This window comes from Xenopus laevis, chromosome 7L, assembly GCF_017654675.1.
Source record: "Xenopus laevis strain J_2021 chromosome 7L, Xenopus_laevis_v10.1, whole genome shotgun sequence".
In the NCBI taxonomy this organism is placed as follows: domain Eukaryota; kingdom Metazoa; phylum Chordata; class Amphibia; order Anura; family Pipidae; genus Xenopus; species Xenopus laevis.
In genome coordinates, this window is record NC_054383.1 from 107,848,171 (window position 1) to 107,876,013 (window position 27,843).

The window sequence follows — 27,843 nt, forward strand, 5'->3', positions numbered from 1 at the left end:
TTTAAAGTTGAATGTTTGTGTCTCTGGTGTTTGAGTCTGGCAGCTCAGTAATTCAGGTGCAGACTCTAAACTTCTACAATTTTGCAACATTTAGTGGATACATTTCTCAGCAGCATCTCTGGAATATCAGCAACTATTGTATCAATTCTAACAGCTGCCTGTAATGAAACCCAGAGATTGGTGATGTGCGGGCCGGCCTGATAACCACGGGTCGGGCGGGTTCGGGCTGACCTCTCATGATCCTTTCCGGTGCGGGTTAAGCTATTCTTACTGCTCTCCCGATCCGCGACCTTCCAACTTCTGGGTTTAGCTTTTATAGACGTGCGCCTTTCGCCCCTTTTGTGATGATGTCGTGGGGGGGGGGGGTTGGCGTGGGTCTATTAAAGTGACCCAGAAGTAGGGCTCAGGCAGGTGGTGTTAAAACAGGCAGGTGCGGGTCGGGAAAAGAATGACCCACACATCACTACAAGAGATTCTGCTCAGCAGGGACAAAGATAAGAAATGTATCGACTAAAGGTCAGGGCACATGCTCCAATTCGGGGAGATTAGTCGCCCATTGACAAATCGCCTCTTCTTTGGGTGACTAATCTCCTGCCGGCTAGATGTCACAGCGCTATTTCCGAAGTTGCCTCAGGAGGAAACAAATCTCCCTGACCTGCCTCCCGCCAGCTAGAATGTAAATCGCCCGGCGGGAGGCAGATTAGTCGCCCTGAACAAGAGATTTGTCGCAGAGCGACTAATCTACCCAAATCTGAGTGTGTGCCCTGACCCTTAATGTATCAATTTACAGGGTCAACGACTCACTGCCCCCCCCCCCCAAACTACTTTAGAAGGTGAAAAATGACACTTAACACTTCAATATTAGAAAAATGGTGACACAGAAAAATGTTGTCCCCTTGGAAAAAGTCGTTTTTTCTGGTGATCTGAAATAAACTAGTTGTTTGAAGGTAAACAACCCCCTTTAAAGAAACTTTTTTAATTTCCCTTTTGATACTTGCAGATTAATCCAGGACCAGAGTTTTATTTCTTCTATTTCATATTTTAGACCTGCTCAGCCTTATTCTCTGGAATTGCAAAAGTCCTTGGATACATATATTTTTGTTTGCAGGTTACAATCTAAGTAAGGCCTTAATGAAGAGAGAGAAACTTTTTATATGAAAGGAACCAAGAACAATCAGTAGTGTGTGTGTTTCAGATTTAATAGAAGGAACAAGAATTTTAGTGAGCACAAAAAACTCGTCTGTAATATTTTACTGGTAGCATCTGAACCTGACAAAGCATTTGATTTGTTGTAGATATTGCCGGACAGCTTGAACACTAGTCTTCTGCTTTCTTTTCTTTCGCACAACCCTGTTTTGGAAACTGCCTCGTTGACCGACGATGAAATCATAATAACGACCACCCCAAGTCTATGAAACTTTTACTTGAACTGAAATCCCACTGATAAGAACTGTTTGCCTCTTTCCAGTTAGTGATCAATGTTGACCCTAGAGATGTGCACCATGTAAGGTCTGGCCACACGGGGAGATTAGTCGCCAGGCGATAAATCTCCTCTTCTTCGCGGCGAATAATCTCCCCGATCTGCCTTCCGCCTGGTCAAATGTAAGTCGCCTGGGGGCAGGCACTCGGAACGCTTCGTTTTCCGAAATCACCAATAATTGTCTCACAAGGAAACTCTGAAAACGAAGCGCTCCGCCTGGAAAATAATCTCCCCGAATCTGCCTGTGTGGCAAGACCCTCAATAGAAAAGTTACCCAGTGGAAGTCTGCTTTTTTTTTTTTTTTTCCCACTCCCAGAACCTTATACGGTTTGTGCTGACTTTTGATTCAGCTCGTGTCCTGTTTTGTGTTCCGTCACTCTTCTTTGTTTGACTGATAAGCCAGTAGGGCCCATTAATGGCTACAGCTCCAATCAAGTCTCATACACTGCTTTGATGTTTTCTTTAAGGTACCCATTTCTGGGCAAATCAGTAGATATTCGTGAACTCCATACAGGAAAATAGAATAAGGGCTTTTTGTGAGTGGGTCACAGACTTGACCATTTTTTACAGATTCATTTTTTTTTTACTTTTTGGATTACTGAATAGTTTTTGGACCCTTCCTTTCTACCATGGGATACGGCCAAAACTCAAGAATGCTTCTCGAAACATTTGGCTGAATACTGAACCAAATCCTAATTTGCATATGCAAAGGGAAGGGGACAACATTTTTTACTTCCTTGTTTTGTGACAAAAAGTCATGCAATTTCCCCCTCTGCCCCTAATTTGCATATTAAAATTCAGAAAAAAAAAGGCCGAATCCTGGATTCAGTGCATCTCACACTAAATTGGATAAGACTTGATGTCATTACTGAATAGGAATGTTTCTGAATCTCCTGTTACTACAAATGGCAAATTACTGTACAGTTGCATTTGACTTTGTCCTTCTACTGTAAGCCACAACTTCCCTACAACTGTGATCTATTAAAAGTGTATATGGATTCTCAATTGCCCAGCTGTCCGTTTTTATCTGTTTGTGACATTTTGTAGAGCGGTGAGAAGTTTCGAGAATAAAAACCTTTTTTGTAATTGTAATAAAGCAACACTTTTCAAGTTCTTGTATTGGTTAACACATATTTGTTTCACAAAAGCGGTATTTTGTTTTAGTTTTGTTTAACTACAATTTGCCATTCCTACAATGCTTGTATACTTTAGAGTGCTTTCATGTTGAATAAATAGTTGTAACGTGGTGTCATTGTTTCTTTGCCAAGAAACAGAGAGTTAATAAAAGTGTTAGCTCATTTTCTACAGAGAGTGGTTTAAAGTGTGTGTGTCTCTTCTGCCATACAACCAATATCTTCTAAATGTTATTAAGCATAACCGTTCTTTTTGATGAAACATAAACGTATCTGTCCCCCAGGATGCCTAGTAAACAACCTCTGGTGCTGTAATAAGGAGCATTGCCAGTGGCTCTCAAGTAGGGATGCACCAAATCCAAGCAATTTTTAGCAGGGTTTGGATTTGGCCGAATCCAAGAGCCTGGCAAACAGAATCTTATGGAATTGAAAAAAAACAAAACAGCACAAGGGTTCGGTTTGGTATTTGGTAACTCTGTACCCAAGCATTCGGGGATTCAGCTGAACCCAGAAAAGGACTTGGTGCATCTCTGTTTTTTCCAGTGTCCTCAAGGACTCCAGTTTTTTTTTTTTTTGCGGCCAGCACTCCACTGACAGCAGGGGTTGACCCAGAACTCTCCATAGAGTGTCTTTTTTGGTGGTTTCCCCCTATGCGCATGTGAGCTGCTCGGGCTAATAAGTCTCCCTGAGAAAGTCACACAGCCAGACCTCTTTCCTCTCTAAGGATTCTGGGGGCTGTCCAGCAGATGCATGCTACCTGAATGTACTGCAGCAGGGACCAATACAGAGTACTTCTGTGCTGAGTATCACCAGAATATTCCTTGTGCCTGACTCCTGTAACTGCTCTGCCTATGTTGCCAAGTATCCCGTGTAGCCAAGTGGCAGGACTTGTGCCTCCTGTGTCATCGGCATCTCCCGCCAGCGTATGTCACTGCCCCTTCTGCTGAAGAGCCTAATTTACTTGTGATCTCCCCTGCATCTGGATAGATGCTCAATACAGAAGGCACGCACTTCTCACCATCTAAACAGGAGCACATTCTGCTACATGGAAGCTCCCTAGATGCGCTTAGCAACCTGTTACAACCCTCTCTCCATCCTGAAATACTTCAAGGGAACAGTGCAAACAACTGGGATTTTCACATCAACAACTAGGAAGCATTTCTACAATGTGAATGAGACCATCCAGCAAAGCGATTTTAGCACCGGTATCCATCCTCACCGAAAATTCTTTTAAAAATGGTCCTCGGCGCTACGTTGTCTCGCCTCTCTCAGCCCCTCTGGTCCCTGACGTTTCTTTTTTCAACGAGGGTTTCCTGAGATCTATCTTCACTGTGTCCCTACGGCCAGTCACGGCCACTGCCTGGGTCAGCAGAGCCTTTCAGTCTTGGTCAACAGCTGTCATGGAGATCTATCAGCTCTGGTACGCTCAGACAAGTACTTAAGTCATCAGACAAGTCCCGTTATGCATGACTACCAACCACACCACCGCATGTGGGCGATCGCTTGCACCATTTTGGGGAGACATGGTTTTGGCTCACCCCAGACCTCTGAGTACGCTAAATCGTCTGGTTACCATTTAGAATTTGAAACCGTTCCTCCCCCCTCGCTTCTTCATGTACTGAGTTCCTTGGGAAACATGAAGCCTTTCAATATGCATCGCAACACATGCTCCTCGATCACATTGTTACTCCTGTTCCATCAGCAGAACTGTTTTTTGTCCCAAACGACAGCTCATTCAATCCTGTCCTGGACCTCAAGCAGCTCAGCGTCTTCATCCATTTCCTGCAATTCAAAATGGAGTCATTGAAATCAGTGATAGCGCCCATCAACCCTCATGACAGCCTTGGACATTAAGGACGTGTACTTACACTCCCATTTCCCTCAACATCAGGAATACTTGCACTTTGCTTTTAAAAACCAACACTTTTCAGTTCCAGGCCCTCCCCTTCGGCCTCACCACTGCCCTCCATATCTTTACCAAAGTGACGGCAGTGGTCGCAGCTGCACTCCAGGCTCAGGGCATTTCATTCGCACCTTATTTGTACGACATTATCATCAAGGTGCCATCTTATTTTGAGGCCCAATCCAGTCTGGACACCATGATCCAGACACTAGCAGGTCTTAACTGGACTATAAACAATTCCAAGTCCACCCTTATTCCCAGTAAGAGACTCACATTCCTGGGATTGATGGGACACAAGAGCCCAGCGTCTGTTCCTGCCCACCGACAAGATCACCAAGATTCATTGGTCCTTTGCTTTTCAACTTGTTTATTGTATCTAAGAGAGCAAGTAATAATTCCAAAGTCTCAGTCTAACCGGCTTTCAGGCTGGGCCTCCATCCGAAAGTTGGTCCTTAAAGGGGTTGTTCACATTTGAGATAACTTTTAGTATGATGTAGAGAGTGATTTGAGAACATTTGCAATTGGTTTTTATTATTTGTGTTTTTTGAGTTATTTAGCTTTTTATTCAGGAGCTCTCCATCTTAAATTTACAGCAATCTGGTTGCTAGGATCCAGATTCCCCTAGCAACCATGCACTGATTTGAATAAGAGACTGGAATATGAATAGGAGTGGGCTGGAATAGAAAGATAAGTAATAAAAAGTAACTATAACAATACATTTATAGCCTTACGGAGCATTTGTTTTTAGATGGGGTCAGTGACCCCCCCCCCATTTAAAAGCTGGAAGAAAAAGGCAAACAACCGAAAAACTATGACAAATAAATAATGAAGACCAATTGAAAAGTTGCTTAAAATGAACACCTGCATCATGGTACAAACAGGAATACCCAGCGCTCAGGATTATTAACAGGCAAAACACACAATTTTGATACTATGTGGAAATCCTGTGCATGGGGCCAACATCATCATCATTAAACTGTAATACAATCCTGTTCCTGGGAATTAACCTCATGATTGGCGAATCTTCTCGAGCTCTGAGTTCACCATCAACTGCTTCCGATCTTTCCCCAATATGTCGAAGTCCCAGCACCACAATTTCGCTGCCACGATTGCTTCCGGAACCTCCCGATGTCCCAAACACGAGTGTTGGCGGAACCAGCCGAGTATCTCCGAAAGCCCCGGATTCCCCAGCGCAAGCGCTTCCGAAGCTGCGCAGTAGCTGCATTTTCTGCCTAGAAGCAGAGCGGCCGCAGATCTGAGTGTTTCCGATACCTGCCGGGCAGCTCAAGGAAGAGACAGCACAGTTAAAGCCGAGAAGCCTTAGTCGGTAGCGGCTGTGAGTACCGGCACCAGAAAGCTGCTGCTCCGGGTCTAAACTCACGTCCAGTTCTTCTATCGGTCAGGGAGAGACGATTAGACCCCAGTGCTGCGGCCTGTCTCCCCCGGCCTGTGTGTGGCGAGAGAGAGAGAGAAAGGGGACGGAGGGGAGGGAGGCTGGGAGCTTCCCCCAGTGCGGGACATCGGGAGAGCAGGAGGGGAGTGAGGGAGGAGCGGGCCCGCGGGGGACACATCCAGCAAGATGATCAAACTCTTCTCCCTGAAGCAGCAGAAGAAGGAGGAGGAATCTGCAGGGGGAACTAAAGGCAGCAGTAAAAAGGCCTCAGCCGCACAGCTTCGCATTCAGAAAGGTAACCTGGAGCTTTGTCTCACCCCCGCCACTAGGGGGAACAATGGTCTATCCTGCCCCTGCCGACCAATGGCCTTTCTGCTCTTCATAAAGCCCGTGCCAGCCTCTCGCTTGTATTCTTTATTCTCTATTTCTCTGTGTCTATAGGGCACTATACCTACACTACACTCACACTACTCCTACACCATACTCAACCATACTCAACCATACTCAACCATACTCAACCATACTCAACCATACTCAACCATACTCAACCATACTCAACCATACTCAACCATACTCACACCATTCCCACACCATTCCCACACTATACTCACACCACTCCTACTATACCCACGCCATTCCTACACTATACTCACACTACACACCACTCCTACACTTTACTCACACCACTCCCACTATACCCACGCCATTCCTACACTATACTCACACCATTCCTATTATACCCACGCCATTCCTACACTATACTCACACCACTCCTACTATACCCACGCCATTTCTACACTATACCCACGCCAATCCTACACTATACTCACACTATACTCACACTATACTCACACTATACTCACACTATACTCACACTATACTCACACTATACTCACACCACTCCTACTATACCCACGCCATTCCTACACTATACTCACACTACACACCACTCCTACACTTTACTCACACCACTCCCACTATACCCACGCCATTCCTACACTATACCCATGCCATTCCTACACTATACTCACACCACTCCTATTATACCCACGCCATTCCTACACTATACTCACACCATTCCTACACTATACTCACACCACTCCTATTATACCCACGCCATTCCTACACTATACTCACACCATTCCTACACTATACTCACACCATTCCTACACTATACTCACACCACTCCTACTATACCCACGCCATTTCTACACTATACCCACGCCAATCCTACACTATACTCACACTATACTCACACTATACTCACACCACTCCTACTATACCTATGCCATTGCTACACTATACTCACACCATTCCTACACTATACTCTCACCACTCCTACTATACCCACGCCATTCCTACACTATACACATGCCATTCCTACACTATACTCACACTATACTCACACTATACTCACACCATTCCTACACTATACTCACACCATTCCTACACATGCCTCTTTCATTGCCACCCCTTTGTCCTTCTTTTCTATTACAGGTCTAACACAACTGTACATCACAAGTTTGCTCCGCATGCAGCTTAATTATAGGTTTCATTGCAACAGATTTTCTCTATTTTTCTCTTTCCAACAAACCTGCTACAATCTGCCCCGGGATCCAGCAGAACACAGGCTTATGTGGATTCGCTCATTGAAATCAATGGAACTATTCCAGATGTGCTGCTGCGCGGCCGAACTATGTGTTTGTTTATAAGGAGTGAAACCAGGAGGGGGGTGGTTAGGGCAACACCCCAAGGTTAAAGATGAATATAATTGAAGTTCAACTGATCTGTTCATATTCACTTCATACCAAAAAAATAGAGGGTTGGTCACTGCACATGATTCTATCCGATCATATTTCTCCTAGGTTAGCACCGCCCTGCTGATTTTTGTTTTTTTTGGGGAAAAGTGCCACCTGCCCAAAGTATTGGTCTTGTAGACTGTTCCTGCCCCTCTCTTGTCTATCATAGAGGAGAGACCTCCTAACCAAACACATGTTTTTAAAGGCATACGGCCACCATTAAATGGGCTGGTGTTGCTACAACCACAGGGAAGTTTGACCCTCCTTCTGCTGAGTAACCCTGCTGAAATACAAATTAGTTTATTTGGGAGGACAATTAACTGGCATCATATGAAATGGGACCAGGCAGGTGCCAACGTATGAATCATAAGAGCAGGAATAGGTTAAGGGGTATCAATTCCCAATGCCGTCAGGAGAATCTGTGGCCGTATCAGTCACTCTGTATCAGAGCTGTGGAGTCAGGAGCAATTCTGGGTATCTGGAGTCCGAGCAGAAAATATACGACTCCTAATAACTACAAGCACTGAATATAATCAAATAAGAGCTTCTATGAAGGAGGATATGGCAGAAGCAATTCTTTTTCTAAGAACAATAATTTAGTTAAATTTGGATTTTATTTAACAGCTACTCTACAGTTAAATACCAGGTTCAATTAATATACAAGTTGTTTTAGGTTTTCCAGTTGTTTTTGGTTTATGCAGTTTAACTTTGATTTTGTTTTAGAATTACCAAAGGATGTGGTTTATATATTTGAGCTTTGGCAGTGATAAAATTCCTTGTATGTTGTCTACTTAACTTCTTTCAGTCAACATGGAAAGTACGTCAGGAACAGTAACACCAAAAAATGAAAGCGTTTTAAAATAATCAACATATAATATACTGTAGTATGCGCTGGTAAAACGGATCTTTTTCATATAAACAAGCTGCTGTGTAGCATTGGGGGCAGCCATTCAAGCTGGAAGAAAAAAGAAAACGCACAGGTTACATAGCATATACCATATAAACTCTGTCCAGTACAATGGTGTTTCATTCGTTATCTGCTACGTAACCTGTGCCTTTTCTCCTTTTTTTCCAGCTTGAATGAGCAGCTTGTTTATATTTCTGAAGCAAACACACAGCTTTTACCAATGCAGAGCAACAGTATATTTTAGTTACTTAGTTACACTTTCGGTTTTTGGTGTTACTGTTCCTTTAAAAACTATCGGAGGTACCATGAACTGAGGAGTCGGAGTTGAAGGATTTATGTACCGTCTCTAGTGATGTGCGGGCGACCCAATACCCGTGGGTCGGGAGGGTTCGGGCCGACCTCACGCTGTTTTCCGACCAAATGCCAGCTTTCGACTTCCTGGTTGAGTTTTTATAGATGCGCGCCTCTCGCCCCGCCCCTTTTGTGATGTCATCGGCGGGGCAGGTCTATAAGAGAGACCTGGAAGTCGGGCGCGGGTGGTGGGAGGTCGGGTTGCGGGTGGGTGCGGATTGGGAAAATCCTGACCCGCACATCACTAACCGACTCCACAGCCCTGCTCTTCACTAATGGGTCAGCTCCTTCGTATGTCACATTGCAGTGATTCACGTTAAGGGTAAGGCCACACTGGGCGTTTTGGGGAGATTTGGTTGACTGGCGACTAATCTCCTCATCTTTGTGGCGACCAATCTCTCCAAACACCTTCCCTCACTCTGCGCTGGCTAAAATGAAAAAACCCCACCGCTAATCACACGTGGCGATTAGTTTTCCGAAGTCGCCCAAAGTTTCCTCAACTTCGGGCGACTTCGGAAAACGAACTGCTGTGTGTGATTAGTGCCGGCGTTTTTTCATCTTAGCCAGCGCAGAGTGAGGGAAGGCGTTTGGAGAGATTGGTCGCTGCAAAGACGAGGCGATTAGTCGCCAGTCGACCAAATCTCCGCAAAACGCCCAGTGTGGCCTTACCCTAAAGGGCTGCTTATCTTTGAGTTAACTTTTAGTATGCTATAGAGAGTGATATTCTGAGACTATTTACAATTGGTTTTCATTTTTATTATTTGTGGTTTTTATTCAGCAGCAGTTTGGGAATTCCAGTAATCTGGTTGCTAGGGTCCAAATTACCCTAGCAACCATGCACTGATTTCAATAAAAGACTTGATTATGAATAGGAGAGGACCTGAAAAGAAAGATGAATAATACAAAGTAGCATTAACAGGACATTTGTAGCTTTACAGAGCATTTCTCAAAGTTGAAAAGAAGTCAGAAGAAGGCAAATAATTCAAAAAAAATTATAAAAAATAAATAATGAAGACAAATTGCTTGCAAGTTGTTTAGCATTAGTCATTCTATAACATACTAAAAGTTAACTTAAAGGTGAACCACCCCGTTAAGCCTTTGCATTTGCATCTCCAGTACTTGGGGTGATCAGAATACGGGGTGCTCTGACCCATAGTCTCGCTGGTGTTTCAAAGGTGAAATATTTTGCTCTCTATGCGTGGAGAAGACATACATATATGTAAACACACACACGTGTAATAGTACATACATACTAGCCCAGGACTGGCACTGCCCGTAACCCTCTTATTCAAGGTGAAACTCCTGAAGTCTGTCCCATCCCATAATGTTTTTGTTTGGTTGGTACAGTATATTGGTCAGAGGCAGCTTTGTGGAAACCCCAAGATCTTATCCAGTTGTTAGTAAATAGGCACCTCTTCTAGACAACCACTTCATTCTAGCACCTACAGTATACACGTTACCTTACTATGGGCCCCTTGCATTCCAGAACTCCCAGCCCTTCCCTTATAACACACAGCCCTAATTTACAAGTCTTTTTTTTTTTTTTCTCACTAGAACTTAAAGTTTTTAAAATTTTCCTCTTCTCCACCAAAATCTGTTTATTATTATTATTATTAAGTGTACCATTTTTATCTTAAAGAAATAGTGTGTGTGTATATGTATGTATGTGTGTGTGTATATATATATATATATATATATATATATATATATATATATATATATATATATATATATATACATACATACACACAGGCTGTTTGGTCGTAAGGTGCAAGGTATACAGGCGTAGATGAATGTTATGTAATATACTATGTACAGAAAAGTCTAAGGGGCAGATTTATCAAGGGTCGAGGTGAATTTTCGAATTCAAAAAATTAGAATTTAGAACTATTTTGTTGTGTACTTCAACAAGGGAATAGTCCAAATTTGATTCAAATTTGAAAAAATATTATTTTTAGATTTTACTGTCTCTTGAAAAATTCGACTTCGACCATTCACCATCTAAAACCTGCCGAATTGATGTTTTAGCCTATGGGGGACCTCCTAGAACCTATTTGGAGTCAATTAATGGACTTTGAAGAATAGAAGGTTTTTTTTTTGTTTTTGGAAAGTTTGATTTGAATTTGATCGAATGCGCTATTATATAGATTCGTATGATTCGATTCGCCTGAATACAGACCTATTTGATCGAAAATGGACCTATTTCGCTAAAAAAACTACTTAATTTCAATTGGTCTTCTTGAATTCGAATTTCGAAGTTTTTCAAATTTGATGTTCTACCCTTGATAAATACGCCCCTAAGAGTATAGTAGCTCAGTATAGTGCAGCTCTGAGCCCTGCCTTCATGGTAACATTATAAAGAGGGGGTGTGGAGTTTGCATATTTGTGGAATGAGAAAATGATTCCCTTACTACTAGCAGAGAATTTCCTTATATTGGAATGATTGGTTGAATGGAGCACAGTAATAGGCTGGAGCATCTGAAAGCCAGGGGTTGTTCCCCTTTGAATTAACTTTTAGTAGATGCAGAGAGTGATGCTCCGAGACAATTTTTAACTTTAATCAGCCGTTTGCCATTTCAGGAATCTGATTGCTAGGGTCCAGATTTCCTTAGCAACCGATTTGAATACGATTTGAATACGAAATTCTACAGAATTCTGCACTGAAATCCATTTCTCAAAAGAGCAAACAGATTTTGTAATATTCAATTTTGAAATCTGACATGGGGATAGACATCTTGTCAGTTTCCCAGCTGCCCCCAGTCATGTGAATTGTGCTCTGATAAACTTCAGTCACTCTTTACTGCTGTACTGCAAGTTGGAGTGATATCAACCCCCCCCCAGCAGCCTAACAACAGAACAATGGGAAGGTAACCAGATAGCAGCTCCCTGGTAGATCTAAGAACAGCATTCAGTAGTAAAAGCCAAGTCCCACTGAGACTGATTCAGATACATTAAGTAGGAGAAACAACAGCCTGCCAGAAAGTAGTTCCATCCTAAAGTGTTTGTGCATTTGTAGCCTTGCATAGCATTTGTTTTTAAGTTGGAGTCAGTGACCTCCCATTTGAAAGCTGGGAAGAGTCAGAAGAAGAAGGCAAATAATTCAAAAACTATGAAAGCCTAATCATGAAGACCAATTGAAAAGTTGCTTAGCATTGGACATTCTATAATATATTAAAAGTTTACTTAAAGTTGAACAACCCTTTTGTCACTCTTTATATTTTTTCCCCACAATCGTAACATAAGTAGAGCTGCTTTATGAACCTCACTGTACAGCAGCCGTATACAGTTCATATATATATATATATGTTTTGTTTAAAGGGTAAGGCATTTTTTAGTAGCAGTATGCACAAAATGTCTCTGTCTTAAATATATTGATAATGGGTTGAGTGCAGAGGAATCTTGTATTTGTCTATATATATATATATATATATATATATATATATATATATATATATATATATATATATATATATATATATATATATATATATATATATATATATATATATATATACACGTATGCACAGAGGTGCCCAGTAACAGAGTTCTTGCTTCTGATTGGATCGGCAACATTTGGCCTTCCACATGGGTGGCCAAACTGGGCAGAGGTTGCCTTGCAAAGTCAACATTAATGTAAACTTTAAAAATAAGTGAATGTAAAATGAACGAAGGGGCGATTCTAAGCTCTTTTGGAATGTACAGAAAGAAAGAGGCTGCTGTTCTTCTGGTTGGGAAAAAAAAATTAAAAACCTTTCTCAGATCTGTCCTAACCAGAAAAACATCAGAGCAGCCTCTTTCTTTCTCCTGACAACTTCCTTGACTACGTGATGGTCAGAAAATGACCAGCAGGTGGCGCTGTTGTAATTTCAATTAATTCATGTTAAAGGATAAGTAAACCTTAAAAATAAGTGAATGTAAAATGCATGGTTGCTAGGGTAATTTTGGCCCTAGTTACCAGATTGCTTAAAATGCTAATTGAAGAGCTACTGAATAAAAAGCTAAAAAACTCAAAAACCTTCCATAATAAAAAATGAAAACCAATTGCAAATTATCTCAGAATATCACTCTCTACATCGTACTAAAAGTTATCTCAAAGGTGAACAACCCCTTTAACAGTACATAAATCCTGTAATATCTTGGAATTAAAAATAAATAAATAACGAATGTATATTGCAAAAGTTTTTAGAATAGCACTCATCAGTTTTACAAACACTTATTTTTGAGGTTTTCTTATCCTTTAACAATACATGTAACCTTTAATAACTTGGAAGTAAAAAAAAAAAGAAGATGAATGTACATTGCAAAAGTGCATAGAATAGCACGGCATGGGTGCAGAATTCTATTCACCAGCTGTATACAAGGGTTCTGCTCAGAGACTTATCTCTGTACAGGGCTATCCAATAAATATTGTATAATATAAATATGAAAATCAAGTAAAAAAGGGAGAACATAAATAAATAGGGACACAACTGATCAGAGCTTTCATTGCCCTTTAATCACATCTGTTTCTGTTGCAGTAAACAAAATTGTTTGTAATAAAACCCAATGAGACGTTAATGTGCGTTTCCGTGCCTGTGTTCCAGATATTACCGAACTGAATTTGCCGAAGACATGCGAAATAGAGTTCTCCGACCACGATGATCTCCTAAATTTCAAATTAGTCATCTGCCCTGATGAGGTCAGTATATGTGCAGTTGTTTTGTGTAGCTTTACCTGTATATGCAAATGCTGGGCTGGATTAGATGTTTTATCTTTCTGTATAAGCAGCACATGAGCCCTGCTGCATTCCCTAGTGGCAGCCCTGATGGCTAGTGGTACTTGTTAGTCATTTGGGAAACACTCGGACCTTGAACATAAGAATGTTGGGAGTGAGGAATGGAGCAACCGACCGATACAGTATTCCCATTGAGGTTACTATTAAAGGAGAACTAAAGCCTAACTCAAGAAGTAGCTAGAAATGTTGTACATTATGTTTTTTGCTTCTCTACCAGCCCGAGGCAACCACAGCCTTTAGCAGTAAAGATCTGTGTCTCCAAAGATGCCCCAGTAGCTCCCCATCTTCTTTTCTGCAGATTCACTGCACATGCTTTTTGCTGCTGTCACTTACTGAGCTTAGGGACCCACTCACAATATACAGTACACATAGAATAGAAATATCACAATATAAGGCTGATTAGTGATTAATACAGATAATTACTACATGGCAGCACAGAAACCAGTGCAATTAGCATCAGCATTTAATAATCAAATTGTCACTATTCCATAAATGTCCCAACACCCTTATTGAGGTTCCAACAAATATATATTTTTTCACGCGCTCGATCCTATATGGTATGAAGCTTAATAGCGGTTGATAGCCGCTCACCATTAGTAGTAATTGGCTCGGATGCACCTGCTCTTATTACACAATCTTCCACACGTTATTCCCAAAGGTTATTCTCGCACATAGATAGATCGGCTTACCTTCTCCACAGGGTGACCCGGGTGCTGCCGCCCCGAGTTTGTCGCTAAGGGAGACGTTTCACAATGCACTTTCAAGACGTTGCAGCGCACTCCAGAGTCAAATGATCGCTCAGGTTCGTGTTCAGTTAAAAGATCAGCCTTTATTGATTACATCAGTTTATAATGAAATGTTAGCTCATGGTCTGACGCGTTTCGTAACTATGTACTTCATCAGAGACCTGGGCATGCTCAGTTCCATCCCACAAGGGGAACTCCCCTTCTCCTCACAGGGGTGAGCTAATTTACCTAATACACTAATTAGCAACATATGCAGAAAACCAGTATAAAAACATTCACTTTCATAAAATAACTGTATCGTTCATCTAACATTTCCAAAACTGCAAGATAGTTCCAATTAAGTCAACCAACTGTTACATACTTTTATATATTTCTCACTATGTTGTTACAATTTAAATCATTTCTGAACCAAAATATAAATATGTGTTGCTCTCTAAGATCCCACTTTCAGTTTCATATCGTGGATACAAGGTTTTTACTTAATCATTAAAAAAGGTTCCATAAGTTCATAAGGCGATCCATATATAATTTATTCTTATTTTCCAATTAATGCAATCCCTATTTCATTCCACAGAGCTATTAGATATAACAACTAATGTAAACTCGTGTGTAATTTGTGAATCCATTTCACCTCTGTTCGCAACAACTTTGCCTGCAAGTTACCACCCCTTAGTCCTATGGTTCGTGAACATTTCATTTTAAACTGATGTAATCAATAAAGGCTGATCTTTTAACCGAATACGAACCTGAGCGATCATTTGACTCTGGAGTGCGCTGCAACGTCTTGAATGAATTTAATAATCAGACTTGTAGCATCAGCTTATGTTACAGACAAACCTCATTTTCTGCTTGATAATTTGTGACGACCCCTAAGCTTAGCTTCTCAACAGCTTCTCAGAGCCCACTGAGCATGTGAGTGTCACAGACACTTTCCAAAATGGTGACCCCCTGTGACAAGTTTGAAGTCCTGGATCATTGCTGCTATTGAGAAGCCAAAACTTTAGGCTGGTGCAATAAATTCAGTTTATAAAATATGGCACTTTTGGCTATATTCATTTTTAGGGGTTTAGTTCTCCTTTAACAAATGGAGCTAACTGCCTCAACCAGGCCCATGTGGCCCTAACCATAGAGAACCGTTGTAGATAAATCTTTAGATACAATCCCCTCTACCCTGAAGAGCAAACAAGCCAACTATGTTGGGTACAAGAGGCAATTAATGTCAATATTACATAATAATCATACACCATTGCACTTAAAGACAATGTTCATTATATGGTGTCACTATATATAACATGGCATGTACTAAATAATATGCAAAAGACGTACCAGACTATGGAGAGCACCCACTGCCGGGCTTTAGTCAACCCTTGCCTCCTGACTTATTCCACACCATAGAGGGTCTGATTTGGGGTAAGTAGCAGTGTTATCTTACTGCAGTCTGCTATGTGGATTTTCTCCATTATGTTTTCATGGCTAAACTAAGGGGCGTAGTCTCTTTAAGAACTCAAATTCGACTATTCGCCACCTAAAACCTGCCGAATTGCTGTTTAAGTTAATGGGAGACGTCCAGGGATCAATTTGGAGTTGTTTGCAGTCTTCCTGACATTCAAGTTTTTTTTTTGGAGAATCGAGTTTTTAAAATTCTAATCAAATTCGATTCGATCCTATTCACCTGAGTTTAAAAAATTTGCATCGGATCAACGCTGCTACTTCATCTGACATTTCGGATCAACGCTGCTACTTCATCTGACATTTCTATCACTTACCTTATTTCTGACGCATGTGACTTGTCTCCTCTTCAGGGCGACTAACAGTGGCGTAACTACCAGGGGAGCAGGGGGTGCGATTGGGCCAGGGCCCCCCAGCAGCTCACGCGCCACGATTCCCGGGCGATTCCGGGTGTACGGAGGGGAGCGGGGGGCCCGGCAGCGCGTCCGGCGCCTGCCCCCCTCTAGTTACGTCACTGGCAACTAATCCCCCCGAACTGCCTTCCCGCCGGGAAGGCAGTTCGGGGAGATTAGTTGCCCCAAAGAAGAGGAGATTTGTCGCCAGGCGACTAATCTCCCCGAATCTGCCTGTGTGCCTTAATGTCAAAAATATGTATATGAACAAAAACTGTACACTTTTAAATACTTGATTTGCTTCCACTTCTCCATATTCCCTTGGGCTGTACATAAGTACCAGAAAGCCTGTGAACATCAGCCTCTGTTAGATCGGGTGCAACTGGGTGAAAGCAGGTCATGGAGCAGATGTAAGAGAGGGTGACGTTAGCAGGCTTTTCTGCTATGTATGTACAGTTAACACACACACGCACACGCTTTGTGTAATTCATGCTTAAAGGGGTGGTTCACCTTACAAACACAAAAACTATGACTTTTTCAATTATTTTCCATCTTTTATTTTTTACCATTTTCCCAAAATTTAAGTTTAACGTTGAATGTTCCTGTCTCTGGTGTTCCAGTCTGGCAGCTGATCCAGGAGCATTTGAACTGTTACAATTTGTTACATTTAGTTGACCCATTTCTCAGCAGCATCTGTGTAATATTAGCAACTATTGTATCAAGTCTAACAGCTGCCTTAAATGAAGTTATGGGATTCTGCTCAGCAGGGACAAAGATAAGAAATGTATCAACTAAATGTATCAATTTAGACCATTTAAGACAGCGACCCCCCCTCCCAGAGTTTGTTTAGATCAGTGATCCCCAACCAGTAGCTCGTGAACAACATGTTGCTCGCCAACCCCTTGTATGTTGCTCTCCTTGTCCTCAAAGCAGGAGCTTATTTTTAAATTTCAGGCTTGGAAGTAGGGATGCACTGAATCCAGGATTCGGGTTCAGGATTCGGCCGAATCCTTGTGCCTGGCCAAAGCAAATCCTAATTTGCATATTTAAATTAGGGGCAGGTAGGGAAATCACATGCCTTTTCGTCACAAAAGAAGAATTTTTACCACTTTTTCCTTTCCTGCCCCTAATTTGCATATGTAAATTAGGATTCGGTTCGATATTAGGCCGAATCCCAAATAGTGGATTCGGGGCATCCATACTTGGAAGCACATTTTAATTGCATCTATGCCAAGTAGAGCCTCATGTAGGCTGCCAGTCCACATAGGGGCTACCAAATAGCCAATCACAGCCCTTATTTGGCACCCCAAGGGACTTTTTCATGCTTGTGTTGCTCCCCAACTCTTTTTACATTTGAATGTGGCTCACGTGTAAAAAGGGTTGGGGATCCCTGGTTTAGAAGGTAACAAATTAAACTTTACACTTCAGTATTATAAAAATGGTCACAAATAGAAAGTGATTGGAAAAAGTCTTTCTGGTGAACTATCTGAAACCAACTTCAATGTGCTTGAAGGTGAACAACCCCTTTACGTTTGCTCTACTGTCATTTGTTTTTAACTTATAATAATACCTGCGCCCTGTTAGCCACTGACTTATATGTGCATAAGAGTGTAACCCTAACCTTCCTGATTTGGTTTTTTTTTTCTTTAAGGGTTTCTACAAGGGTGGAAAATTTGTGTTCAGCTTTAAGGTAAGACCCATTTTATAGTTTTTCCTCCGTTATTGTCCTTGACAAATGCGATTGACTTGGCTTGTTCTAGATTTCAAGGTTCTAGATTTTTGTGAATCCCTTCAAGGTAGAGTCCTGCGCGGGTCCATTTTTTGCAACCCGGACCCGCATTCTTACCTGCTTGGACCCGCTACCCGAGATTTAAGAAGTGCTGTCTTAAACCAGAAATGATATCATCGACATGAACAGAAAAAAGAAGCGCGTCTATACCCGCAGCCGGAACTTCTACCCGCAACCCGCAGATTTTCGTGGGTAACCGCAGGTACCCGACCTGCTGCAGGACTCTACTTCAAGGGCAGGGATTCAATTTGGTAGTCATTTCAGCACAAGGCACGAGTTAAAAGCATGTTATGCCTTTTTTTATTTAAAATATGTCACTGTATTTGTCTAAAGGAAAGACACAGTGCTACGCAATATGTTGGCGCTATATAAATACATGTTAATAATAAATATAATAATAATAAATTAGCAAATCTGCCCATTAACGGAACAGTTCAGCATAAAAATAAAAACTGGGTAAATAGACCAATCAGTGGAAATCAAGAGAGCTGCAAAGCAGGAAGTAGTGTTCTGTTCTGTTACATTTTTGGCTAACTAACTGTAATTAGAAACATTTGTAATGTGGAATAGTCTATCTATTTACCCAGTTTTTTCCTTTAAAGGAATTGTCAATGGCAGTGAGCAGTCATAGGTGCCATCCCTACATTCATTCATTCATAGCCTGTACTGAGAAAGCGCAACTCTACTGCATTGCTGTCCATCTTTCCCCACAGGCCTGCTTACTATGTCCTACAAGATATTTCCCTGTTTGTTCAGTCTAGGAGGAATACCTATCCCTTGAAGTGCTACAGTTTTGTAGAGGGTCAGTGACCCTGATTTGAAAGCTAAAAAGAACAAAAGGAAGGCAAATAACTAATAAACTTTTAAATAAATTGAATAGTTGCAAAGGATACAACATAGCATATGCATAGCATAAAGGTGAACTGTAAAGTACAATAGTTTCAGGGTCACCACAATGCTGTGAGATTCAGTTCTACTCCACGGCATAATACAAGGTAATCTTTTTTTCTCATTGAGAAATGGACAATGCTGCGTGATCATTTGCTTCCATTAACATGAGAGGAAAGAAACAGCAGTGCAATGTATAAATAGTCATGGGATGGGAACCTGTGCAGTTACATAGATGTACAAGTGTGTGCAGGTGAAGGTTTGTGTGATCATTCAGTAGGATCAGTCACATGATCTCCCTGTGCATCTGCACTGCTGTTCCACTGAGTAGTCACTTTTAGTGGAGGCTCCTACATAAACTCATTACTGATCAGTTATAGGAGGGTTTGTGCCATTGTGCATTTCAACTATGGCTCTATGAACACTGAGACATGATTAGCAGCTACTTGTACAGGTATGGGATCTGTTTCTCTGGAAACCTGTTATCCAGAAAGTTCCAAATTATGGAAAGGCAGTTTCCCATAGACTCCATTTTATCCAAATAATCCAAATTTTTTAAAATTATTTCCTTTTTCTCTGTAATGATAAAACAGTCACTTGTACTTGATCCCAACTAAGATATAATTAATCCTTATTGGAAGCAAAACCAGCCTATTGGGTTTATTTAAAGTTTACATGATTTTCTAGTAGACTTAAAGTATGAAGATCCAAATTATGTAAAGATCCATTGTCTGGAAACCCCCAGATCCCGAGCATTCTGGATAACGCATCCCATACCTGTATCTGGCTAAAAACAGCCTTTGTGTTTCTTAGTGGGAACTGAAAACAACAAAAGTCACTTCTTTTCAGCTACAAGCAATTGAACCACTTAACTGCCGCAGATTGAAGACGCATTTTCTGTTCTGTGTTTCCCGGTTCTATTCGCAGTAGGGGCACATTTACTATGTGGTGTAAAAAAACAGCTACAGTGTAAAAAATATTTGCTGTATAAAAAAAAAAAAAAAAATTCTTTGAGCAACTTCCACTGTAAAATGACAGCAGCAAATCTGGCGTTTGCATGTCGTAAAATAAAACACACCTTGATAAATTCACCATTTATTTTACACAGCTTTTTACAGTGGTTTTTTATTTCGGCATATTTCGTTTTACACCACATAATGAAAAGGCCCCTTAGTACTCTGTCAGTTGTAATGATGTATCATTTTAGAGAGGATCAGTACTAATCCTTCAAGTGAAGTGCTAGTCCTCTCTGAAATTATATATGTGTACAGGTATGGGACCTGTTATCCAGAATGCGCGGGACCTGAGGTTTTCTGGGTTGTAATCTTTATGTAATTTGGAACCTCACACCTTAAAGAATCATGTAAACATTCAATAAACCCAATAGGCTGGTTTTGCTTCCAATAAGGATTTATTTTATCTTAGTTTGGATCAAGTACAAGCTACTGTTTTATTATTTTTGAAAAATGTTATTATTTGGATAAAATGGAGTCTATGGGAGATGGCCTTTTCGTAATTTGGAGCTTTTTGGGTTTTCAGATAATGGATCCCATACCTGCACTATGTAGCATCAGTGTCTTTTCAATGGGATCTGTGAACTAAACCAATCATTAATGGCAGGGATTCGCTGAAATTTTTAGATTTGGCCAAACCCCTGAATCCTTCGCAAAAGATTCGGCCGATTACCGAACCGAATCCTACCTTGCATATGCAAATTAGGAATGGGAAGGGGCAAATGTTTTTATTTCCTTCCCTGAGCATTCTGGATAACAGGTCCCATACCTGTACCCTTTCATACTACAACACATTAGTACTTACACTGTTTATACTATACAGTACTGTGTGTAGTTCTTGTACCATTAATATCATGCTGATAGAACATAACATAATTATAAAACATATTTAGGAAACCGGACTCGTTGCTTTCCTTAAACTGTTACGTTGGAAGGTATTGAATTATCTGTCATTTTTAATAGGAGGATTTTATACTATTTAGATTCAAGCCTCCCATTGTTCTTATCATGTGGTCAGGATCTATTAGCTCCAATTGTGGTACAGATATGGGACCTGTTATCCAGAATGCTGGGGACCTGGGGCTTTCCAGATAACAGATCTTTCTGTAATTTGGATCTTCATACCTTCTACTAGAAAATCATGTGAACATTAGATAAACCCAACAGGAATGATTTTTTTTGCTTCCAATAAGGATTAATTCTATCTTAGTTTGGATCAAGTACAAGCTACTGCTTTATAAATATTCTAGAGAAAAAAGAAAATATTTTTTAAAATTTGGATTATTTGGGAGATGGCCTTACCATAATGCGGAGCTTTCTGGATAACGGGTCCCATACCTGTACCGATATCTAAACATACAAAATATCAACCTAATTGGCCCCCATACACTGCTTTGGGCTTCTTGAGGGGGCTTGTATGTGTTTCTATATACTCACACATTACTGTATATTGTGCTTTTATTTGTAAATTTAATAATTGTGAAATGTTCCAAAACGGTGTATGTGTGTGTGTATATTCAGTTGCCTCATTTCTGTTGTCTGCAGGTTGGACAGGGCTACCCACATGACCCTCCAAAGGTGAAATGTGAAACCATGGTATATCATCCAAATATAGACCTAGAGGGCAACGTCTGCTTAAATATTCTAAGGTAAGCCAAATGTCATTATTTACTATGCCTTAATATCATCCTTTATGTTGCTATAGCACTCCCACTGCTGGAGAAACCTGCCCAAAACAGATTTGTTTGATAAAATATATTTGTTAAAAAATAAAATTCTGCAAAGTTGCATTTTGTGCTAATAAGTGCCAACGATCTGCCCAACTTCCATTGTATTCAGGTTTAGTCACTTTTGGGTGAAACACCTGCTAGTTTATAGTCTGTGTCAAATAGTGTTGTGCGGGTTGAGTTTTCCTCGACCCAGACCCGTCTTGCTACGTCCCCTCTATTTATAGAGCCGCCTTGCGGTGGTTTTACAAAAAGGGGCGGGGCAGGTGCAAAACAATAAATTGCTGGGCTGGAAGCTGGCAGCGACCCGAAGATTATTTGCAGTAGCTGGACGCAACCCACCCGATCCGTGGGTTTCGGGCCAGGCGCTTGAGTCCTGTGGGGAACCAATTTCTAACACCCGAGCCCGCGACCTGAACCACAACCCGCATATTTTCCCTCTTTGATCCGCTAACGGACCCGCAACCCGCCGACCACCATCAACCCGCTGCAGGACTCTACCAGCTGCACATCACTAGTTTCTAGTCATTGAAAAGAGCTTTGGGTTCCAACATTCTACAATTACTACCCCCATTGGCTGGGTTGTGTTCTCTGATGCCACCAGGACATGTCATGCTCATGGACTATTTATCCATTCCTCCTGGAGATACCCAATACTAGGTGAAATAATCATTTACAAAGGAGCATTTATTTATCTTTAGGCCTCATTAACATTACGGAGGTTTATGCTAATGTGCAGGTATTCTCATTAGCTCCTACTACTCAGATGCAGAGAAACAAACATCCATGAGTCTTTTCAGACTTCATCTCTTGGTATCTGCTCCTCTTAGTATGGCAGCCCAGAATCCATGCAGGGAAAAGGCTCATCAGATTGTCAGTCTCATGAGCTGCTCCACTCAGTTTCTGCTACATTCAACTGCTCCTTGAGGCCCTCATAGCTGGATGTACAAGATGAAAAGGAAAACATTGCTTTCTATGTGAATCATGTAGGTGTCACTGGAAACAAGGGCTCCTTTTCTCCTGCTTGCACTCGTCTTGTATAATCCATAGCAAAATATTTTAATAATATCTAAATATTGGAAAATAGACATCCCTGAAAACTATACTATAGCATTCATGACTAAATCCATCTGCCATTTGAGCCTTTATGATGTATTGCTGGGGTATTTTTGCATGTATGAATTTTTTTTTTCTTCTCCAGAGAGGACTGGAAACCTGTACTCACAATAAATTCTATAATTTATGGCCTGCAGTATCTTTTCTTGGTAAGTTTGAAACTGTAACTTTACCTGCAGCTATTCACCCCTACCAGAAATAGAGAAATTCTTATGTTTTTGTCGCCATGACAAACTGCCCCGTCTGTTATTGCCCTTACAGAAAGCGACAGCTAGAGGTCAGGCTTTTTGTGAATCAGTATTTTTTTTATGAATGTTATTGATGTTTAATGCTTGGAAAAAGATAACAATCATGTATCTTGTATTTAAAGGAGAAGGAAAGGAATCGTACACTTGGGGGTCCAAAATGTTAGGCACCCCCAAGTGATTGTAATGACTTACCTAAAAGCCTGGGCCGGCCCGGGGGTTATATCAGTGAGCCCCACGGAGAGATCCTCTTCCGTCTTCCTCTTAGAAGGAAAAGCCGAACTTTTAACTAAAAAGTGGGCTATTTAGTTCAACTGCGCATGCGTTTGCCCCAGGAATTTGAAGAAAGAAGAAGCTCACTGGTGAACCCCAGTTCAGTTTTCTACTGATAGGAGCACCGGTCCGGGGTTTCAAGTTAGTCAATACCTGAAATTCCGTTTGGCACCCCCAAGTGCACCAAGACTTTCCTTCTTCTTTAACAGACTATTATGCAAATGGTTCCTCTGTGAAAAATAATGGCCCAAACCCATTCTTCTGTCATATACAATCTACATCATTGGGGGGCAACGATTCAGTCCCATTAGTGCTCATCGTTTCTGGTGAGCAGTTATACCTATTAAAACTGTGTTTCAACTGCTCAAACCGTTCCAGAAAGTCGGTCTAAAGTTGTCAAGTAATCAAACTGTGTGGAATCTGCCATCTTCCCCTCTATATCTTGTCTGTCTGTGTAATAATGCAGTGAAGTTCCATTTGCCATAGAGTTATCTGATCGTGGTGCAGTAACTTTACTAAAAGAAGTGCTTATAAACCGGGCACCCCTATCTTAAGAGTATTAAAGGTTGCGGAGTGTCAAACTGTGATAATTGCTTACCTGATACCTGGGGTCTCTGCTTGTGTTTGCTAATGCACAGTGGAGTGAAAGCTGAAGTTAGATGCAGAAGGCAGGCTTTTTCACTCTACTGCCCATGCCCCTACCTGGAGAAAAGAAGACAGAAGCAAATGAGCTCCTACACAAATACCCTGGGTCAGTACAGTTTTCTGCTAACAGGAGCACCAGCCAGGGGTATCGGCTAAGTGATTTTAATTACTCAATGGTGCCTAACATTTGGCAGCCCCAGTGATTTTACCCTTAGTTCTCCTTTAAAGGGATTGTTCTCCTTCCAAACACTTTTTTTCAGTTCAATTGTTCTCCAGACTTTTTTTCCAAATACTTTCCATGTTTAATTTTTACAGTTTTTCCAAAATCTAAGTTTATTCAGGCGCAAACTGCTTCAATTTTGCAACATTTAGTTGATACATTTCTCAGCCGCATCTCTGGAGTATGAGCAATTATTGTATTAATACAGCTGCCCTACTCAGCAGGGACAAAGATAAGAAATATATAAACTGTATAAGTATCAATTTAAAAAAGCTTACAGGGTCGGCGACCCCCCCTCCCAGAGCTGCTTTAGAAGGTGAAAAATTACACTTTACACTTCAATATTACAAAACTGGTTACACATAGAAAATAGAAAGTAATTGGAAAACACCTTTATTTCTTGTAAACTATCTTAAATCAACTGAACTGAAAAAAGTACCAGAGTATTGCCTTATGGCGTGTTTAGCCATCAGCATCAGCACAGCGCTCAAGAACAGTTCTGAATTTCCCTTGGGTTCATACAAACCATTTTACTTGCTACATGCCATACAACTGAAGCACATTATGAGCACTAGATCACAGATACAAACTGGGTGATTTTACCAAAGGAACACAAACCTAGAACTTCGTAAGGCCTATGAAACAAGGCAGAGTTCGGACAGTGAAACTGCTTTTTTTCAGCCCGAGTGTTTCTTAAAGGACAAGGAAAGTCTAAAATAGAATAAGGCTAGAAATGCTGTATTTTGTATACTAAACATAAACATGAACTTACTGCACTACTGCACCACAAGCCTAATCAAACAAATGATTTATGCTTTCAAAGTTGGCCACAGGGTGCTGTCATCTTGTAACTTTGTTAAACATTGTTGCAAGACCAAGACTGTGCACATGCTCAGTGTGGCCTGGGCTGCTGCTTAGGGATCGTCAAAAATTATCAAAACAACCAAAAGTCAAACAATATCTGCCAGAAGCCAATACAGCAAGACTGATTAATAATCAGAATATGCAGACTGCACTGGGCACTGTGTTGTCATGTAATCTAACTTTCTCCAACTCTGCATAACCAGTGGCAGCAGCAAAATAATCCTCCAAATAGAATCCTAGTTTATATGTTTAAATATGGCTCCATGATCTTTGTCCCTGGAGCTGGAAACATTAAAGGGGATTTAAAGGCACAAATAAATACAAATACAATACAAATCTACACAGTCTCCGAATGCTTTACAGGTAAACAAAGCTGCTGGCATTCTGAAAGGCTGGAAAGTAAGGCGAGGGCTCCCCCTGCTGTTCACAAGTATGATTGTTTCCCTGCCCAGCAGTTAGGGACGTCTGACAATTCCTATCCACAGCAGTAAATGAAGGGAGAATTTCACTCCATACAGTCAGGTTTCTTATAAAAAATGATACACATTTTTTTAATTAAAGTATATTGGAGATAGGTTTCTTTTTCATTAAAGAAAGTAAAAATGGGATTTTATTTTTTTGCCTTTACATGCCCTTTAAACCATGTCTGTGTGAATATCCTGTGCATGCCACAATTTGCTTCCATTGACCATTTGTTTTGTGTGCTAGGAGCCAAATCCTGAAGACCCGTTAAATAAAGAAGCCGCTGAGGTTCTTCAGAACAACAGACGCCTGTTTGAACAGAATGTGCAGCGATCTATGCGGGGTGGTTACATAGGATCCACCTACTTTGAACGCTGCTTGAAATAGAACTTGAGCAGCTCTGAGTGCTAAACCCGCCATCCATCTGACCAGCTTTTCTTCCCTCGCCCAGTTACGTCTCCCATTGCTCATTTATCTTGCCTTCATTACCTGCCCCCCAACCCCCACCCTCCCAAGAGAGCGAAGAAAAAAAAAACTCACACACCAAGGCAGCCTGAGCTCCTGATGTAGAAGGAAATATGCAAGGTGTTCATGTGTCGCCTAGTCCTGCTGCTAGCCCTTTTTATAGAAGGGGGAACACTGAGTGCAGATTGATTTTTACCGTACCTTTGTAATGCCATTGTTTGAATTTTCATTACCTCACCTTGCTCTTCTTTTCTCATGCAGAGCATCTGTTGATCTTTAGGTTAATAAATATATTTCCTCTGCCTTCCCTTATTTTCTTTGTTGCTGTGTGAAGGCCCTTGATGACTCTCAGATGGTCATCAACTGAGAGAAGTCCTAAAAACATATATATATATTAACAGCAGCAGCAAAGTAATGTATCGTCCATATCCTTCTGTCTACCTGAACCTTAAAGGGGAAGGAAACCTCGTCGGCGCTAACCCCCCTCCCCCCCTCCCGTGTATTGCCCCCCCTCCCTCCTCCCCCCTGGCCTACCCCTCCCGCTGGGCAAATGCCCCTAACTTGTTACCCTTCTGCGCAGGTCCAGTCCAGGGAGTTCACAGGCGACATCTTCTTCCATGCGATCTTCTTCCTCCTTTGACCGGCGTTTTGGCGCATGCGCAGTAGGAGCATTTCACCGGTACGGATCTACTGCGCATGTGCCAAAAGTCACGCGCATGCGCAGTAGATCGTACCGGCGAAATGATCCTACTGCCATGCGCCGGTCAAAGGAGGAAGAAGATCGCGTGGAAGAAGATGTCGCCTGTGAACTCCCTGGACTGGACCTGCGCAGAAGGGTAAGTAACAAGTTAGGGGCATTTGCCCAGCGGGAGGGGTAGGCCAGGGGGGAGGAGGGAGGGGGGCAATACACGGGAGGGGGGGTGGGGAGTTAGCGCCGAGGAGGTTTCCTTCCCCTTTAATCAAGGTTGGTGGGGCCTCAAGTTTCCTTTTATGGCCTTATGCCTTAAGCTTTTGTTAATCAGGGAGTAATTTGCCACCATAGATCTTCTCCACCCTTTGGCCACATCTCCTGTTTCATTGAAAGCACACTATTATATGTAACAAAATACAAGGTGGTTAAAGATTTTCCTGTCCACCATCTGTGACTTGAATGATGTACGTCCACTTTTAATGTTTGCTTCGGAAGACTCTCTAGAGCCCGTTAATAGACTTCTTCATTCCTCGGAAATTAGCCATGGTTTCCATATAGAAACGACACACCGACCCCGATACTTCTGATCTGAGGCCTTCATCAGGGGTCAAGTGGGCAAGCCCAGGTGATATGTGTTTGTTAACGGTGTTGAGGAGAGACGTATGAGTGAGATTTTCTCTTTTATCCCTTGTGTCTTTACCTGGCATTCCTCCTGTCTCACACAAGAACCCAGTTCCACCTCCCCTTTTCTCTTCTTTAAGTGCACATATTTATTAATGAATGGCTTCAGTCAGGTTCTGTGCATGAGCTACAAGAAGCTCTGTACTGAACAAATCTGCTCTGCAAACACCTGTGAGGTTGCAATCTGGTGGCCCAGGGTGGTAATGGGCTCTGTACTCCATAAGGGGAAATCTTGCCCTATCAGTTGAAACAGGTTCCAAGAGCCAGAATCAAGCTGATCTTTATTGTAACAGCCATGCCTTTCTCTGTCATCTATCCCAGCATGCCGGGAGGGCAAAATCACACTCTCAGTTTTAGAGCCTCATTCTATAATGACGTCTGTCTTGCGAATGAGACCCAATAGAGTCCACTTAACTGATGTGTATGGTTTTAAATAA

General features: G+C 41.5%; 1 protein-coding gene and 1 long non-coding RNA gene across 2 annotated transcripts; one reads left to right on the forward strand and one right to left on the reverse strand.

Moving 5' to 3' along the window:
• Window positions 1-336: 336 nt before the first annotated feature.
• Window positions 337-5,661, reverse strand: LOC121395600. Its single transcript, XR_005962582.1, has 2 exons — window positions 5,524-5,661; window positions 337-4,395 (listed from the first exon to the last, which is right to left on the reverse strand). It is a non-coding gene; the product is annotated as an uncharacterized LOC121395600 (long non-coding RNA).
• A 104-nt stretch (window positions 5,662-5,765) lies between these two features.
• On the forward strand, window positions 5,766-26,338 carry ube2m.L (ubiquitin conjugating enzyme E2M L homeolog). The gene is given in 6 exon segments (NM_001093496.1): window positions 5,766-6,204; window positions 13,550-13,644; window positions 17,979-18,017; window positions 21,563-21,666; window positions 22,946-23,009; window positions 25,816-26,338. Coding segments are annotated over 6 exon segments (552 nt in total). The 5' UTR covers window positions 5,766-6,095; the 3' UTR covers window positions 25,957-26,338.
• Window positions 26,339-27,843: the final 1,505 nt, after the last annotated feature.